The 19,134-nt window shown below is 39.2% G+C and overlaps 1 protein-coding gene across 10 annotated transcripts in view; it reads right to left on the reverse strand.

Annotated features, from left to right (window-relative positions):
• tcf3b (transcription factor 3b) overlaps positions 1-19,134 on the reverse strand; it is a 142,602-nt gene that overhangs the window by 77,599 nt on the left and 45,869 nt on the right. For 7 of the 10 annotated variants that reach the window (XM_062038708.1, XM_062038706.1, XM_062038707.1 and 4 more), the window contains 2 exons: positions 17,708-17,804; positions 14,545-14,617 (listed from right to left, as the gene is read on the reverse strand). In XM_062038708.1, the coding sequence (XP_061894692.1) occupies positions 14,545-14,617; positions 17,708-17,782 (148 nt within the window). In that variant the 5' untranslated portion in view covers positions 17,783-17,804. The remainder of the gene's footprint in view (positions 1-14,544; positions 14,618-17,707; positions 17,805-19,134) is intronic. The other 3 variants (XM_062038713.1, XM_062038714.1, XM_062038712.1) reach the window with 1 other exon arrangement.

Genomic DNA, 19,134 nt, shown 5'->3' on the forward strand with positions numbered 1-19,134 from the left:
AGATTAATCGATTATCAAATTAATCGTTAGTTGCAGCCCTAATATATATATATATATATATATATATATATATATATATATATATATATATATATATATATATATATATATATATATATATATATATATATATATATACATACATATATATATATATATATAGTTATATCTATATCTATATCTATATATCTATCTATATAGATATGTTAGGGCTGGACAATTACATTTTGAAATTAAATGATGGCTTCTCACGATCATGAAAATATAATAATTGGAAAAACAGGCCACACGACATGCGTGCAAATTCCGAAAATTGTGACGGTGAAACGGATGAGGAACACATGAATGAAAACACAGCATGTCTATTACAAGTTTGGGATGTCACCATGGTTGCTACTCATTTGACACAGCGCTGGTATGCATAGTCACACACAAACAAAGTAAAGTAAATTGATTTCCGCATTGAACGTAACCGCGGACGGAGTCACATAATGGGCCAATAAAACAAAATCTACTGTTAAACGCAGAATACCAGGGAAATTAATATAAATGTAAGTGAAATGCTTTCAATGTGAGGAGAATGAACATTTGTTTGGGAAAATTGTGTCCGGGACTGTGCATTCATCCCTGACACACTTAACCACCCCATCCTGAACTAGACAATGTGGAGACGGCCAGTTGAAACAGCGACTAAACTACGACACTAAAGCTCGCAATAGCAATCCAAACACCCACAACACTGCTTGTGTTGTTCAGAACAACACACATCGATGTAAGATCAATGAACATACAGCAGTCGTAACTTGAGGCGCTCTTTTTTTAACAGCCTCAAATTGTCTCCTTACTCGTCAAGCACAGCACACTTCCTCTCTACACAATAATAGCGCAGTGCGCCACATCCAGTCTGACTGCGCTAACAAAATAAAGGTTTAAAAAAGTACTTTACACAAGCCTAATGTACCTAAAGCATTAGCTCCCCGTGTGTTTCAGGATCAATTTTAAGGTTCTTCTTACGGTTTATACATTTTTTATGGTATTGGGCGTTCTTATGTTTCAGATTTGCTATAACTCTACAAACCTATACGGGCCCTGAGATCCACAGGCACTCATCTCTTAATTATTCTAAAAGTCAGAACACAAATTCACGGGATGGCATTTTCCCACCATTATGGCCCCCGTCTATGGAGCAGCTTTCCGGAGAACCTCAGGGCTGCGGAGAACGTTCATGTTTTTAAGAGCAGGCTTAAGACCCACCTTTTTGATTTGGCTTTTACCTAATATTTATTATTATTATTAAAGTCATTCGTACTTTACTTTTTATCTTAGTTTTGCAAGATTTTAATTAGTTGTCTTTTTATTATATATTTATTGTGTATTCATCTATTTTATTATTTATCTTCATATGTCTTCCTTGTATTTTATCCTTACTCTCTACTCATGGTTCTTACTATTTTACAGTAGGGCTGGGCGATATGACCTTTTAATATCTCAATATTTTTAGGCCATATCGCGATACACAATATATATCTCGATATTTTGCCTTAGCCTTGAATTAACACTTGATGCATATAATCACAGCAGTATGATGATTCTATGTGTCTACATTAAAACATTCTTGTTCATACTGCATTAATATATGCTCATTTTAAACTTTCATGCAGAGAGGGAAATCACAACTAAGTCAATTGACCAAAACTCTATTCATAAACAGTTATTAAGCAGCGGCACAAACATTCATGTAATTTCAAAACAGAAAGTGCAAGATTGTCAGACATTTTAAAACAAGCTATTAGTGCACTTTTGTGCATGAAGTCACTAAGATGACATATAAAAAAAAACACTAAATTAAAGTGCACTTTTTGTACAGAACGCCACTACAATAGTTTAAAACAAATAAAGTGCACTTCTGTGCATGATGTCACACAAGATATTTCAATAACTGTCAAACAAAAATGAGCTGCATAATAGAAAATCAAATTGTGTACGTCCTTCGCTATGTGGTAGGTTCCGGCGGACGTTATCTCCTTATGTCGTGGACTATTTTTTTCATACGGTGTTGATGTGGAAATGGTTGCCTCTGCATTTTGTTGGTGTGGCACCGAACGGAGATGTTGACATGCGGAGTAAGCACTCTTCATTCTCTAGCAGGTGACTTTTCAAATGATGCTACATATTAGCAGTAATGCTACTTTTTGTAGCATTACGCAGCTACGCTTTTGCCCCACACTTGACAAATTACGGTTGTCTGTTCGACATATTCCCACTTGAAGCCAAACCACCGCCAGACGATGGACCCTCTGCTGTTTTTCTTGGGAATTAATTCTTCCTTCATTTGTTACCAGATTTGCACCTTCTTTCTCTCGTATTACCACTCGCACCACAGCTAACGTTACCCATGCTGCTACCTCTCTGCTCCGCGAGGGCGTATGCGTATGTGACGTATTACGTAACAGTATGTGACGTGTGTAAAAAGGTGCGCTTGCTGTCTGTGAGAAGGAGACAAGAAAGAGTGGGAAGAGCCTGTAGTGTAATGCCTGCAGCTAAAAGCAACTGCGTGACAACGTATACCATTTTCTATATCGCACAGAGACAAACCCGCGATATATCGAGTATATTGATATATCGCCCAGCCCTATTTTACTGGTTTTATTATTTTTACTTTCTAGCGTTCCTCAGAGGAAGCCATCTGCATCAGGGGTTATCGGCCGTGCTGTGGGGGCGCTTTGTGTCAGGGTCCTGGTGACCATGGTCTGATGACCTAATGGTGCAGATGGCTCCTGTGATAGTCTTTGTGATAGTGCCACATATCTCCTCTGTACTCTGCCATGCATTCATTTGTTCATATATTTGCATTGTATGTGTGTTTGGTATTTGTGTGCGATAATGGGGATCTGGGTCATCGGGGTATTGTTTTTAAGTTTGTAAAGCACTTTGCGTTGCATTTCTTTTATATATGAAAAGCGCTTTATAAATAAAGATTGAGTTGATTTGATCGATTCATTTACAAAAGTATTATGATTCGACCTAAAATACTGGTCAAAATTGTCCAAAGATGTATTGCACCAATAAATGTGAGGATTTTTGCATTCATTTAACAAACTTTGTATTTTATTATGATGATGTATTTCATGATAACATGAACACCATTGCATTTGGTACAAAGCACTGGTATAGCAAGTGCAAAAAGGCGACTGCTCCCAGAGTGTTGTCCGCCGGGCTGCTACTCGAAAAAAAGCGGAAATGACACCGTGCTGCTGTTGTTCATTGTGTGAGGCAGCGCAAATACAATCCAAATAGCGTGATGCACATACAAAATAATGACCCACAAATAACGGTGTGTCCCTATAATTGATCCTGGTTATTGGGGACTGTCATTGCTGACGGACATGATGCGGCTTCATGCCCGTCCCGGCCACCCGCCTGTTTGCCTACTCTTAAGTGTTTTGTAATTTTGTGCCTGAGCCTTTTTTTGCAGTGCATTTTTGTTTGGCACCGTAGTTTTTGTTATTGAATCATTGACAGTATGAACAATAATGGACTTGTTGCACTCTTCCATCTTTCCTCTGCACTTTTTGGGATCCATTACAATTATCCAAGACATATACGTATAATGTCCCACCGGGTAGCAACTAGAGACTTGTTTTAGAAGTGTTGTGAATGCAGCGCGCTGGTAGGACTATCTACGTGTGCTTAATAGAAACGAGGCAGCCAGCCAGCCATGGAAGAAAACTCTCCACGGCAACGCTGCTGTAACTTTCAGTCATTGAGAAATGTTTCTCTGCTTGCTTCAAGCCCAGTCAATATCCCTCCCACGAGAGCCTACCCCAATATAATCATCTCGGTAACCACAATTGGCCCGCGAGTTTGGGACCCCTGACTAATGATTCTGTTCAATCCTTTCGCCGCTGACCACAGACAAAGAGTTAAAATTTCCGTCTAATAGCTGTTAAGGGATGGGCATAGCAAACATATGTATTATATTAGCTGGAGACTGTTTGCATTGATCACAAGATACAGATATTCCGTCATACATCTGAGCTGGTAGAACCTTGGTATAATAAGTACGATGTATTAGTTTGCATTGGATAAAGCTGTGTCTTGCACAAATAGAAGACCTATGAACGCTACATAAAATCTCTGTCTAGCTATCCTCATATAAAGTCAGTCCTCAAGCCTCCTCCCAAAGTTACAACATTAAATTTAGGGACTCAGGACGTAAAAGGAAAATGTGGGTTATACTTATATAGCGCTTTTCTACCTTCAAGGTACTCAAAGCGCTTTGACACTATTTCCACATTCACCCATTCACACACTGACGGCGGGAGCTGCCATGGAAGGCCCTAACCACGACCCATCAGGAGCAAGGGTGAAGTGTCTTGCTCAAGGACACAACGAGGTTGGTAGAATGTGGGGATAGAACCAGGAACCTTCAGGTTGCTGGCACGGCCACTCTCCCAACCGCGCCACGCCCCCCCAAAAAAATGTGGTTATAAATGCGTATAACTGATCCTTTCAAAGTGGTATGTGGTGTCAAAAACATCTAAAACTGTCAGTCGGTAAATCCGGAAATCTCGGGAAAGTATTACGGACAAAACTGTGGATCTGTATTTATTTGAAAGTGTTGTTTCGAGAGTGACAATTTATCACAAAGTTGATGGAAAGAGGCAAACGTGTTGTCAATCTGTAAATCTTTAATGTTTTTCATATGGTAAGGGCTATAAGCTTAGCATTTTCACTAGGAGATACTAAATCAAAAAAATTGGTAGCACAGAAAACATTTTGGATCTCAGAAAACATTTAGGAGCAATATGAAGTGTCCTAAATAACACAATTGTATTAACACTCACTCAACGTACACAGTAAAACATGTGTACTAATACATATAAACACAGTACTATAAGGCGTAATGCAACCCTCAATTAAACATCCCTGTCCCACAGCTTTTTGTAGTCAAGTCAAATTATGTCATGCCATATACTGTATCACGTACTAAGCTACACACAGTCGCATAACATTACTGACATTACATCGCATGCAATTACATTACAGATCATAATGCTACTTATACACATATCAGAATAACCAGTGATCTTAAAAGGTTTTCTATGTAGTGACTCCCCCGGAACTGCAAGTAGGGATTTTAGTCGGGCCTGGGAAAATTCAGTGGAACTCCACAAAAATAGACTGTTTGCAACCTTTACGGGCATGCTTAAAAGGCGCTAACTTTCCAAATGACATACCTACTATTGGTAACATTAGCTAGCTGGTGGTGTTCGTTATATTTTTTTTGTTTGACAATTGTTAGAGCAAGTTGCGCTCTTTTAAAATTGTTTTTCTTCCTCATTCTCATATTCTTATTTTTCTAAAACTGTTGTATTGAGTAATTTGCTGGTGGTATGGTCTGATATGGTTATAATACCAGATGTATTGATTTATGTATCAAGATACAGGTGATGGAATTCCAGCTGGGCATTGCTGCCTGACGCACCTCCACCAGTGCCTTTTGACAGGTGTGCTGTGACACCCCACTGAACACCTCTGTGGGCATAAACGGGTCATCAGCTGGGGACCACCATTCATTAACGTTTCGCTCCTTTAAATTTGAAAATGTATCCGAACTTAAAACTGTAACAAGGGCATGACATACACAATTATAATAAAATAACATTTTGTAACAACATAAATAACACCTAAATAAATAAATAGAATTCTAATTTAAACAAGTACCAAAAATATCAATAAAAGGCTGATTTTAAGGAACAAAAGAGTGTTGGTTTTGTTGAGTAGTGCAAATGTTGGAGTACATGAAATTGTCACCTGAAAAATGCAGACATTGTAAGTGTTAATCAGTCACAGCGGCAGAAAAAATTACTTTTTGGGGGAGGAAAATGTGCACCTAAGTTTGTATAGGGGTACTATCGCTAGTCTGATTAGTAGTAGTGGAAGCAAAAAAATACAGCTGCAATATGAGTCTGGTGACCAATAATAGCTTTAATCATTTTCTTCAGTGTAATTTTGTGTCCTCTTTTACTATCATGTCAGAAGCAGAACCATCCAAAGTATTGTAACATTCCAAGGAATGAAGGCATAGACAGATTCCCAGTATGTCTTTCCTTATTTTACAAAAATACAGCGTTTCACTCCAACAAGTTCAAACTCTGTCTCTCTTATTTTACTGGCAACTCTCGAACAATTTAAACCCCCACAACACATCACTTTCCATTCATGCCTTTGAAGTCCCCTCCCTCGGTCAAAGCCTTTGTAGGCCTGTAGCTTACCGCTGCACCGCCAACAAAGTATGTTTACTTGTTTCATTACAGCACGTTCCTTGAACGTTAATACAATCGACATGAATAAGCACAACATTTAGCAGTAAAAATGTGGGTTTATTTATGGTCAAGATTGTATCTTTAGTTGAAATGAACTCGGCGGTGACCAGCTAGTTGTTTTGCTTGCAGCTAAACTAGCATGTCGCGGGAGCAGCAATGCAGTGTACACGAGATCAGGTCTTCCCAAAGGGTTAACATTGCTATCATGGTTGTTAACAACAATGTTTCTTTTCCCCAAATCTTACTCTATTTGATTCACTTTTCATGGATTTATTTTAGGAGCAAAATGAGAATGAAGGTTCAAATCCAGATTCGCGCGAGTGGTACTGTTTTATTTTTTCTAGTCGCACAATCTAGTTTTAGTCGTAAACGGGAGAAAATTGGTCGCACTGTACAGTGCTTATGGTGTCATATTTGTTTCTGTATGGAGCATGTACAACTTTTACTCCTAGATTGCTGCACACGCAGTGATGAACATTTGTCAAAACATGCACTTTTTTTTTGTTTTCTGTGCTATTATCCTTTTAACAAAGAAAACCACATGGTGGGTTTGTTAATAAACCCTAAAGTTTGAGACTCAAAGGTCGGCTTGAGTTCAAACTTCTTACAAAGTAAATGGGCTATACTTGTATAGAGCTTTTCTACCTTCAAAGTACTCAATGTGCTTTGACACTATTTCCACATTCACCCATTTACAAACACATAAACACAATGATGGCGAGAGCTGCCATGTAAGGCCCTAGGCACGACATCAGGAGCAAGGGTATAGTGTCTTGCCCAAGGACACAATGGGCGTGACCAGGATGGCGGAAGCTGGGATCGAACCTGGAACCCTCAAATTGCTGGCACTGCCGCTTTACCATCCGTGCCACGCCCTGAGCTCAATAGGCTCCATACAAAAACAGTAAGGTTGTGTGATACTGACTATATATATACACAATATGAACAATATAAACGTGGTCGACGATAAGAGATTTTAATACCATCGTTATATCCTGATAATACATATTGATTGTACAAACTTGACAGCGACAAGCGAACAACCGCAAATCCATAGTAAAAAGACATTTCTAAGTTAGCAATCCTCACATCTAAGATGGCACATGAACCAAGTTTCTTAAAAGTATCATTCCTGGAAGACGAGGAATAGCTGAACATGTTATACTACACACCGTAGGAGGAAATGCTAACCACAAGCTAAAGCTCATGAATGTAAACAAAGGTGGGCGGATCGATACAAATAGACAAAAATGATACCAATTAGAGCAGGGTTGTCCAAAGTGCGGCCCGTGGGACATAAGTTTAACAAAAAGACTGCCCCGTTTGTTTTTGCCTAAATTTAACACCTTGTGGATTGAATTGGAGTGATATTGCCGCCCTCTTGTGGGAGAAGATGGGTTAGATGGTCAATGACCCTAAATGTTCATGTTTAGAGGTCACGGTTCGGTTAATTTTCGGTACAGTAAGAAAACAACAAAATATACATTTTTTGGTTATTTATTTACCAAATTTGAAAAATCTTCCACCAAAAATATTTTTCTTGGTGGAATATTTGATGTGAAATAATCAGAACCTTGGATAGGTCAATAATTTATAATAACATTGATTTTGATTCAATATTATGTTTTGAGCAATGACAGTTTGAAAGAAAAAAAAAACAGCTTTGTTTTATTAGTCAACATTGCAACATTTTCTAAATTACATTTAACATTCAAGCTTTTTTATTTCACTTTTGTTGTGTTTTTGTTTATTTTAAAAAGGATTTTTAGAATGTGCCGTGGGCCTTTAAAACATTAGCTATGGGCCGCAAATGGCACACTTTTGACACCCATGCTATAGATAATTAAAAAAATAAATCTGATAAATCTATCGATAAAAAGCAGAGCCTGGCGACGCATGCGCGTTTATCCTAACTCTCTCGCTCTCTCTGTCTCTGCCCCTCCCTCACGAATGCTGCTGCGCAACTTCACAATTTGTTTTGTTTTTAACCCCTTCGTAATCCTGAACGTACTTTGAAAATACACGCAACCCTAACTCAAAATGCCGGACATTTGAGGCATTTACAAACCCAGTTTCCATATGAGTTGGGAAATTGTGTTAGATGTAAATATAAACGGAATACAATGATTTGCAAATCCTTTTCAACCCATATTCAGTTGAATGCACTACAAAGACAAGATATTTGATGTTCAAACTCAAACTTTATTTTTTTTTGCAAATAATTAACTTAGAATTTCATGGCTGCAACACGTGCCAAAGTAGTTTGGAAAGGGCATGTTCACCACTGTGTTACATGGCCTTTCCTTTTAACAACACTCAGTAAACGTTTGGTAACTGAGGAGACACATTTTTTAAGCTTCTCAGGTGGAATTCTTTCCCATTCTTGCTTGATGTACAGCTTAAGTTGTTCAACAGTCTGGGGTCTCCGTTGTGGTATTTTAGGCTTCATAATGCGCCACACATTTTCAATGGGAGACAGGTCTGGACTACAGGCAGGCCAGTCTAGTACCCGCACTCTTTTACTATGAAGTCCTGTTGATGTAACACGTGGCTTGGCATTGTCTTGCTGAAATAAGCAGGGGCGTCCATGGTAACGTTGCTTGTATGGCAACATATGTTGCTCCAAAACCTGTATGTACCTTTCAGCATTAATGGCGCCTTCACAGATGTGTAAGTTACCCATGTCTTGGGCACTAATACACCCCCATACCATCACAGATACTGCCTTTTCAACTTTGCGCCTATAACAATCCGGATGGTTCTTTTCCTCGTTGGTCCGGAGGACACGACGTCCAGTTTCCAAAAACAATTTGAAATGTGGACTCGTCAGACCACAGAACACTTTTCCACTTTGTATCAGTCCATTTTAGATGAGCTCAGGCCCAGCGAAGCCGACGGGTGTTGTTGATAAACGGTTTTCGCCTTGCATAGGAGAGTTTTAACTTGCACTTACAGATGTAGCGACCAACTGTAGTTACTGATAGTGGGTTACTGAAGTGTTCCTGAGCCCATGTGGTGATATCCTTTACACACTGATGTCGCTTGTTGATGCAGTACAGCCTGAGGGAACGAAGGTCACGGGCTTAGCTGCTTACATGCAGTGATTTCTCCAGATTCTCTGAACCCTTTGATGGTATTAAGGACCGTAGATGGTGAAATCCCTAAATTCCTTGCAATAGCTGGTTGAGAAAGGTTTTTCTTAAACTGTTCAACAATTTGCTCAGGCATTTGTTGACAAAGTGGTGACCCTCGCCCCATCCTTGTTTGTGAATGACTGAGCATTTCATTGAATCTACTTTTATACCCAATCATGGCACCCACCTGTTCCCAATTTGCCTGTTCACCTGTGGGATGTTCCAAATAAGTGTTTGATGAGCATTCCTCAACTTTATCAGTATTTATTGCCACCTTTCCCAACTTCTTTGTCACGTGTTGCTGGCATCAAACTCTAAAGTTAATGATTATTTGCAAAAAAAAAAAATGTTTATCAGTTTGAACATCAAATATGTTGTCTTTGTAGCATATTCAACTGAATATGGGTTGAAAATGATTTGCAAATCATTGTATTCCGTTTATATTTACATCTAACACAATTTCCCAACTCATATGGAAACGGGGTTTGTAAGAAACTCCGCCAGGACAGCCCTGCAAAAGAGGACATGTTCGGTGAAAAGAGGACTTATGGTCAGTCTATCGTAGCCCGGTCGTTGCTAGCATGCCGTGTGTTGTGCATTGTTTACACAACGTGCGGTACACTGCTTAATATGTCCATGTGGAAACTCGTTCGGTACACCTCCGAACCGAACCCCCGTACCAAAACGGTTCAATACAAATACACGTACTGTTACACCCCTAATGTAAACATACAAATATATAAACATACACATATATACACACACACACACAATTTTTTCCCATTACCGCCACACCTTGAAAATAAGCTTTTTTTTGTACTTGAAAACAAATTAAAGTATTTTTATTGTAGCTCTGAGAAGAAATCACACAAGGCCTGACACTATGTTTTACTTTAATTACCAATCTCATAATAAACCTCAGCACAATTCCAACAGATTTTACCTCCCATGAAAACGCTTTCATCTGAGTTTTTGCTTTCCCGCTGGACACACAGCAACGCTTTCTCATTCTCAGCCAATCACCTTTCAGGCACGGACGTTGTGTTTGTAAACATGGGAAAAACTGACATCCAATTCGAATCACACGAACATAAAACATTAGCTGGTCGTTACGGTATAAATTGGGGACGGCGTGGCGAAGTTGGTAGAGTGGCTGTGCCAGCAATCAGAGGGTTGCTGGTTACTGGGGTTCAATCCCCACCTTCTACCATCCTAGTCACGTCCGTTGTGTCCTTGGGCAAGACACTTCACCCTTGCTCCTGATGGCTGCTGGTAGCGCCTTGCATGGCAGCTCCCTCCATCAGTGTGTGAATGTGTGTGTGAATGGGTGAATGTGGAAATACTGTCAAAGCGCTTTGAGTACCTTGAAGGTAGAAAAGCGCTATACAAGTATAACCCATTTATTTATTTATTTAAATTGATATATATAGCCTATTATTTGCGCACTTTTGACCAGTGATGTACCGAAAATTTGACCACCGAAAAAGACCGAAAATGTTGTCAGCATGTCTGCGATGCGGCCGTGATTTTTATACAGGACTGTCTCAGATAATTAGAATATTGGGATGAAGTTCTTTATTTTCTGTAATGCAATTAAAAAAACAAAAATGTCATACATTCTGGATTCATTACACATCAACTGAAATATTGCAAGCCTTTTATTATTTTAATATTGCTGATTATGGCATACAGCTTAAGAAAAGTAAAAAATTAAATATCATCATCTTTATAGAGCTTTTCAACAAATGGAAACATGTAGTGCTCTAAAATCTCTAGAAGCGTCTGACTTGGGCTATATAAAAGAAGCACTGGACAGTTGCAGAGTGGTCCAGAGTCCTGTTTTCAGACGAAAGCAAGTTTTGTATTTCATTTGCAAGTCAAGGTGCTAGAGTCTGGAGGAAGGCTGGAGAGAAGCAAAATCCAAGTTGCTTGAAATCCAGTGTGAAGTTCCCACAGTCAGCAATGGTTTGGGGGTGTTGGTCCACTGTGTTTCATCAAGTCCAGAGTCAATCCAGCTGTGTACCAAGAGATTTTAGAGCACTACATGCTTCCATCTGTTGAAAAGCTCTATGGAGATGATGATTTCATTTTCCAGCATGATCTGGTACCTGCCCACAGTGCCAAAACCACCAGCAACTGGTGTACTGACCATGGCATTACTGTCCTCGATTGGCCTGCCAACTCCCCTGACCTGAACCCCATAGAGAATATGTGGGGTATTGTGAAGAAGAAGCTGAAAGACACCAGACCCAATAATGCAAATGAGCTAAAGGCCGCTATTGACGCATCCTGGGCATCCATAACATCTCAGCAATGCCACAGGCTGATTGCCTCCATGCCACGCCGCATTGATGCAGTAATCCATGCAAAAGGATTCCCAACCAAGTACTGAGTGCATTAATTGACATTTTCAAATGTTTGATTGTGTTTTGCTGTTATAAATCTTTTTTTTTTACATGGTCTGAGAAAATATTCTAATTTTTTGAGATACGATTTTTGAGTTTTCTTAAGCTGTATGCCATAATCAGCAATATTAAAATAATAAAAGGCTTGCAATATTTCAGTTGATGTGTAATGAATCCAGAATGTATGACTTTTTTTTTTTTTTTTTTTTTTTTTTTTTTTTTTAAATTGCATTACAGAAAATAAAGGACTTTATCACAATATTCTAATTTTCTGAGACAGTCCTGTATACACAATATTGCAGATATACCCGCGCGAACAGACATTTTCAAAATGTGCAAATATTAAGAGGACAGTGGCAGCTTTCAAAAAGAGAAAGTCCAAATAGAGCAACAGCACGAAGCAAGTGTGACGTCATGCTCACTTCAGCCTCTTTAGTCAGGGACATAAGTAGTCTTTAAACAAGAGTACATTCTTTAATAACACCAAAAGAAGATGCCAGATTTATAGCTAGTTATTTTTAATTTTTAAAAAGTCATTAAGTCTGTGAACATTTGAAAAAATCTAAAAGTACTTTGCACAAAGAGCAGCAACAATTGAAAATATGGCAAAAATAAAAAATATATATTTCTTAATACCAACTAATAAAAACATTTGTTTTAAATGTATTTACAAATTTTTTAAGCCTTTTTAAAGAAAATCATATCATCGCAAATTATGCAAATTACTCTGTCATTATGACCATGGCCATTACCACGCCCTCACCGCCACAGGAATCTTGGCAGTTTAGGGGAAACCCTGTAGTATATCAAAATAAACATTATATTAACAAAGGTGTAATGCCACCAAGTCAGCTGTGGCTGCTTTTCCAGGCTTCTGATTGGACAACATGTGCATGACAGCAAGTGTATGTGTTTGTGTGTAGACAGAGACAGTTTTCAATCTACACACATTTGGATTAAAATCGTTTTAACGCTGCATGTGTTTTGAAACTATCCCGTGTTCGTGTGGACATGGCCCTAGAACACACTTAAATGCGACTGGCAAGCACAGGTCAGACAAAATGTAAAGAAGATTGGTCGAAAGACATAAGCAAAACATCTTTGCTGGGGGCAAGGACGTGGCTTGATTAGCCATTGACTAGCATGTCTTACCTAGCAAATTGAGCACAACCTATAGATGTGGATGGACATTAGATGTACTGTTTGGTAGCTTTAAAAATAAAACTAATACATAAATAAACCTAATACAACTTCAACTGGAGTACATCAGACTCCCATGGTGTAATCTGTGTGATTAAGCTGCCAACAGAACAGGTAAAACAAATTAGCACACCTCTTAATGGTCTGTACATATCTACACTACAGAAATGCAATCCTTCCTGGACTGGAATCTGCAGCAATAAATACTTAAACTGCATTGTGCTGTACCTACAAATATCCAAAAGCTAAAAAGGTGACAGCTTGAAGTATTTCATTAAAATGGGTGTCAGTGACCGAGGGCCACACTTTGAGACGCGAGGAGGAGGGTGGAAGGAATTAACTCCTCACTGCTTAGTAATTGCCCACAGTAATAGAAACAAACAGAATCCTGCCTTCCACGGGCTGATCCCTCTATTCAACAAGCTCCCTCTTCCACTCGCTGCATGCTGGGCCAGTTTAAGAGCCTGCGAGCCAGGGGTGAGGCACATTGTCTCGGACTCAGGCCATTTCCTGCAGATCAGTGGGGGTAAGGAGTGGGGGTGGAGTGTTTTACACTTCAGGGTGGTGTTGGGGGAGTCGTTTCATGTGTATAAGCCCCCTTTTTTTGCCTTTGTTCCTCTGTGGCCAAGTTGTCACTCGAGGGAGAGACTGTGGAGTGTGACTGGATTTCACACGGCAGGTTAGCAGGGTGACAGAGGAAGGAAAAGTTACATGACTAAGTAATAACATTCAAGAGGAGAAAGAAAAGCTTGCTGAAAGTCCTCCAAGCAGGTTAACGGGCAGCTCGTTTGCGCATCAAGAGTAAAACGTAATAAAGACTCTCCAAACGATTGGACAGATGTCTAAGCATAACTCATGTTTACATACGGAACAAGTTCATGTGTGAATGCAAAATAGCTTCACGCATTCAAGACATTTAGAGGTTAATGATATGAACAAGAAAGAGGGATATTTTCTATTAGCTGCCGACAACAATTAAACAAAACCCCAAAACAGCACAAACAAATATGTCAATTCACACCAACTATCAAATAAACCTAATATAATTTATGATAACATATCAAACTCTAAAAGTTGCAGGCATTGCAATCAAATGTTCTATTTATTAATGTTCCAGTTATGTCAATCACAGATTTCAGCCAAAATGATCAGCTTTGGCTTCAGACAACCATAATGTATCCCACGGGCATCTTGTATAAATAGTGTTTAATAAAACATTAAGGATCCATTAATAAGGTCAAGTTCAAATACCTGTTGACTGAATGCATCTATATATTTGTTAAAAGTAGACAAATATATGCTCTTTTTGGCCCACGTTGACAACTCAAAAAGAACTAAAAAAAACTATTAAACCAAACATTTTATCACAACCAGAATAAAACTGACTTATGCACAAAAAACTTACGAAGCAGAACCCCTAGGTTAAAACGATGTAAATCTGCAATTGTGTCTGTATCTTAAGATAAAGCAACTTACCTGAGCCGCTGAACTGACTGCTGGCGAGGGTCATTGTTCTGTTCTTGCCGTTGGCTACTGGAGGCGCGAACATCTGCGGGACGACAAAAAGGAGACGACAGAGTTAACTGACAAAAGCAAAAAGATGGCACACTTCACACATCCTATTTCCACTAACAAACCACATAACGTGCACTGGTCATTCAACTGATGTTTACGCAATCAAGTTTGAAGCGTATTCAGAATGCTATTGCGAGCTCGCAGCAAAGATCTGAAACAGTTTACAAACACCACTTAGTGTGTGTCCATGCACTAAATTAGTCCAATTTGTCAAATAGTTTGGCCCTAAATAAGCATCTACAACCCATAAACAGTTAAATTTGATCGTATTCGGTTTTTGAAATGTCGGAATAAAACACCTGAATTATGCGATTGAAAACCCGATCTCTTGAGTAGGTGTGTGCCGCCGCAGGTGACCCTTCATATCGCAAATGCGCCAGTCTTCACGCATGGGAAGCAGATACCATTTAATAAAAACATAGCAACAATTGCAATGAAGACGAGACTGTATATTTGATTCACACATTAAAAGACTAACAATTTAAAGTATATCAATGGGAGAGAAAAAGAAACAGATATTCATTTAAAAAGGTAGCTAAGGAAATGTAGAATGCCGGCTTCATACGGACTCCCGAACGAAATAAGAATGAGATGAAAGAGAATGAAACAGGTACTGTATATTACAAGGCAAAGAATAAAGCATACACAAGTCTCTCCACACTGCTTTTGTGCACTCCAAACTGATTAGCAGTAACTCTGTATTCCGCACAACTGGCAAACTGGTCTAGGACCATAGCAACCCTCAACTGGAACAGTACCGGCCGGGGCAGGAATGGTCTTTTCCTTCAGATTTGAAACTCCTTCCATCAATCCAGAGAGCCTTTTGAATGAACTTGAGATATTTGAAAGTTTTGTTTCCATGATTCTCCGTCCGAAAAGTCCTTTGAAACAACTCTGTCCCGCCAGTCTTTCTTTGCTTCGGACCTGTATTCGCTCAAAGACATTCTTGGTAGTAGTGTCATGTTCATAGCGCAATCGTAGATCATTTCTTGATTCGGTCTGCTATTAAACATCATCAGCGAAGCCATTTAAAACGTGTTATTTGTAATCTGTGCCAATACTACAGCGGACATGTACAACAAGAACTGCGCTGTTGATTTGTGACGAGCCGCACATAGGGCTACAAGTAAACGTTATCCATATATTTAAAGGCCAATATTTGTCTTTATGTTCATTAATAGTATCAACGTCTTAGCCTTTTCACATTACATGATGCCTTTATGTCAATGTTTATAATTTAACAGACAGAGGTATGTTTTAAAGTTATGTACATGTACTAAATGTATGTACATATACATGCTGTATCGGGACAGATCCATTAAGAGATTGAGCCGAAACAGGTCGTATAGGAATTACTATACACAATAAAACATTAAAGCGCTATGTCACATGAATGTTTTTAAAGTAACTTTATGAAATGAACAAATCCACAACATGTAAAACCATGGTGTGTACTTTGATATCAATATAAAACACAAGGCAGTTTTATGAAGATCAAGTCTAATAAACAAGCTTTGTGCTTCAACAACACCATGTGTTTCAGTGCAACAGTTTAGCCAACAAAAATAAACACGAATGATACCTCTCACATCAAATACGCAATCTTCACAGCCTGCGTTTAATTCGAAGAGATGACAAAACATTTTAGGTAGTATTTATGTTATCGGAACACTGAGAAAGTTAGCAGTTAAATAAAGGGCGAGTGATCAACCCAGTAAACAAACTAAAGATTTTAGAAACAAGCTGCGGCAACGTCCCCTACACATCGCGTGCTGCATGTTTCCTCGCGTTATCAACTCCCATTCACAGCAGGACGTTGTGCTAAGAAAATGAAAGCAACACCTCCTCCTTGGTATTATTTCAGCGTGGGACAAATGCGTCTGTCTCCAATATTGTCGACACCTGTAGTCATCTAACAGCAGCGGTGGGCTCTTGAACGCACGCCGAGACACCTCGGAAATGAAGCGAGGAGAAAGGAAGTTAAACAAAGCGCTCGGCTCAGTTTAGTCCGAGAGGAACTCTGCAAAGCAAAGTCTGTGTAGTTGCTTTCCGCCATGTTTCAAGCCAAAACGACGTTAGTGTGCATGCGCCGGCGCCGCTGTGACTCCGTTTCTGGGAAGTAAGCAGTGCATTAATGCATTAATAAATGACGTTTTTCCGGTAAATACATTTTTTTAACAGTATTACTAACCGTCATAACGTTTACTGTTACATCCCTACGTCCAACATTTGTGATGCTCTAAAAATCGGCAAGCAGGGGGAAAATAAACGTGTTTGTACAACCCTCTGACGGTTTCTCACCTAATTATCAATGTCGTATTTTTAGTAGACAGGAACATCTGCTGTTACAAATTGGCAGTCGATCAATCTGGGCATTTTGATCACAAATACCACTGTTTAATGAGATCCTCCCTTTTGGGGCAGCGCTCCTTTTTTTCTCAGAAGTGGACTGTGAGACGAAGGAGGGGAGCACCAACATTGATATGTACACACAATAGGCCTTTCCTGAGAAGCAGCAATGACAAAAAGGTAGTGGCGAGCTGTCATAACATAGCATGGATTAATACTGATCAACTGCAATATTAAGGGCAACAATTTGGAAGTACTTGCTGTGGCCTTTATGTACTCGGAACTTGTCATTGAGCCTGCCTGCAATTACATTATCTGGAGAGGAGGGTGGGGGGAAACGAGCAAAGCTAAATTAAGACTCCCATTGAAACAAAACTCCAAAATCAAAAAGGTAGTCCACTTAGTAGATTATGTATCAGGAACACATCGCAAAGCTTCTTTAAGACACATCTACAAACAAAATAAAATTGTTCCCTCAAAGAACAAAGGCTGACTTTTTGGTATGCCAAAAACTCTTGCAACAACTATGGTAATGTATGTTTATTATGCTAGCAACATGGTGGAATCACCATACACTCTTGACGAAAATAAAGCGATTTAATCAAAGAAAAAAAAAACGAATTCCATCACTGAGACCTCCATCTCCCTTCTGTGTCACCCCTCTCTTCCCAAATGCCACCCCCTTATAGGAAAAACTGCACTCCCGCTCTCTTACCGCGCTGAAATCCAGGAGGTCGCTGAGTTCCTTGTCAGTTCCCACTGCAGCCATTCTTTGCTGCTGCTCGTTCATAACCTTCCGTCTCTAACAAACCCTACGAGAGAGATTTGCACATACAGGACTTTAATAATAGTAGTAATAGTGATAATGATGGCACTCACAAGCACAAGTGTGACAAAGCTTAGCATAACAAAAGAAAACACATTGAGAATGTCAATGCATAAGTAAAATGCAATACTCTTTCCTTACAACAGATCAACTATTACTACCCTGTAACTTATTACACACCAATATGATACCAAAGCTGTTTATCTTGTAAGACAAACAACCCCTATTATTGCCAACACAGGGCACTCCTAATGGAAATTCCAGGTGTTTAAATGCATTTTAAAGTCTGTTTTTTAGTAGTATTTAAATTTACATATGCTGCTTTTTGTCAAAACAATAGCAGTGCAAAAGTTGTATGCCCAAAGTCCTACAATTTGAAAAACAACCCCAATTCTTTTGGAAAATACTTAACGTGTCATCAACAAAGTTATTAAGACTTTTGCTCAATGAGCAGTTATGGTATTAACTTGGACATATGTGAAACTTTTTCCATTGGCTTGTTTGTGACACCAGCACAGAAGGGGTGCCAGTGATGGCAAAGAGGAGAAATATAACAACCAAAGAACCTGAAATGTGATTAACGTAGCCGATACAAAAGCGATACGCAAGTCTCCTGTCAGCTCAGCACGATATAGCTAAAACAACCATAATCTGTCAAAGTGTGTCCCTGGCAGTTAAGTAATGCAGCACAGAGTTGGCTTGGTCCATTACGCACATTTTGCACACGTGTCCCTGTGCACTCAGTACAACACAGCTAAACAAACAACCAAAATAAAACAGCAGAACGTACACAACAAATCGCATCTTGCATCCTCTAATTTCTTAGCGCACCTTTGAGAGCTATAACATGTTACTTAAAACCTTACCTCTGCAGTTAACGGTTGTATGATGGCAACATTTCGATTGGGAATATATGTTGTTGAAATACAAGGTTTGTTGTCGTCTTATTCGAACTAATGCAATATTTTTTTTTCAACATACGTTGCTGACGAAGACGCTGCCTTTTGTAAAAAAAAAATCAAAAACTGTCCCTGCTTCTTTTTTTCAACAGCACAGCTGTACGTCCATCAAAAAACACACGAAAGGCAACTCAATACATTTTCAATTACAGACATAATTGGGACCACTGTTAGCCCAAGGAAATAAGGGCGAAAGGCAGAGCTAATGACTGTATGCAAACACGCCATTACCAAATTACCATATGTCAACGCGGAAAAGAAGCTTGTCAAACGACATGGCCGAGCCTGTCGATCGCTGGAATTTTTTTTTTTTTGCATTCCGACTCGGGAGGCCAGGGGCTCTGTGAGTGTGAGACT

Source organism: Entelurus aequoreus, linkage group LG27 (assembly GCF_033978785.1).
Source record: "Entelurus aequoreus isolate RoL-2023_Sb linkage group LG27, RoL_Eaeq_v1.1, whole genome shotgun sequence".
Taxonomy (NCBI): Eukaryota; Metazoa; Chordata; class Actinopteri; order Syngnathiformes; family Syngnathidae; genus Entelurus; species Entelurus aequoreus.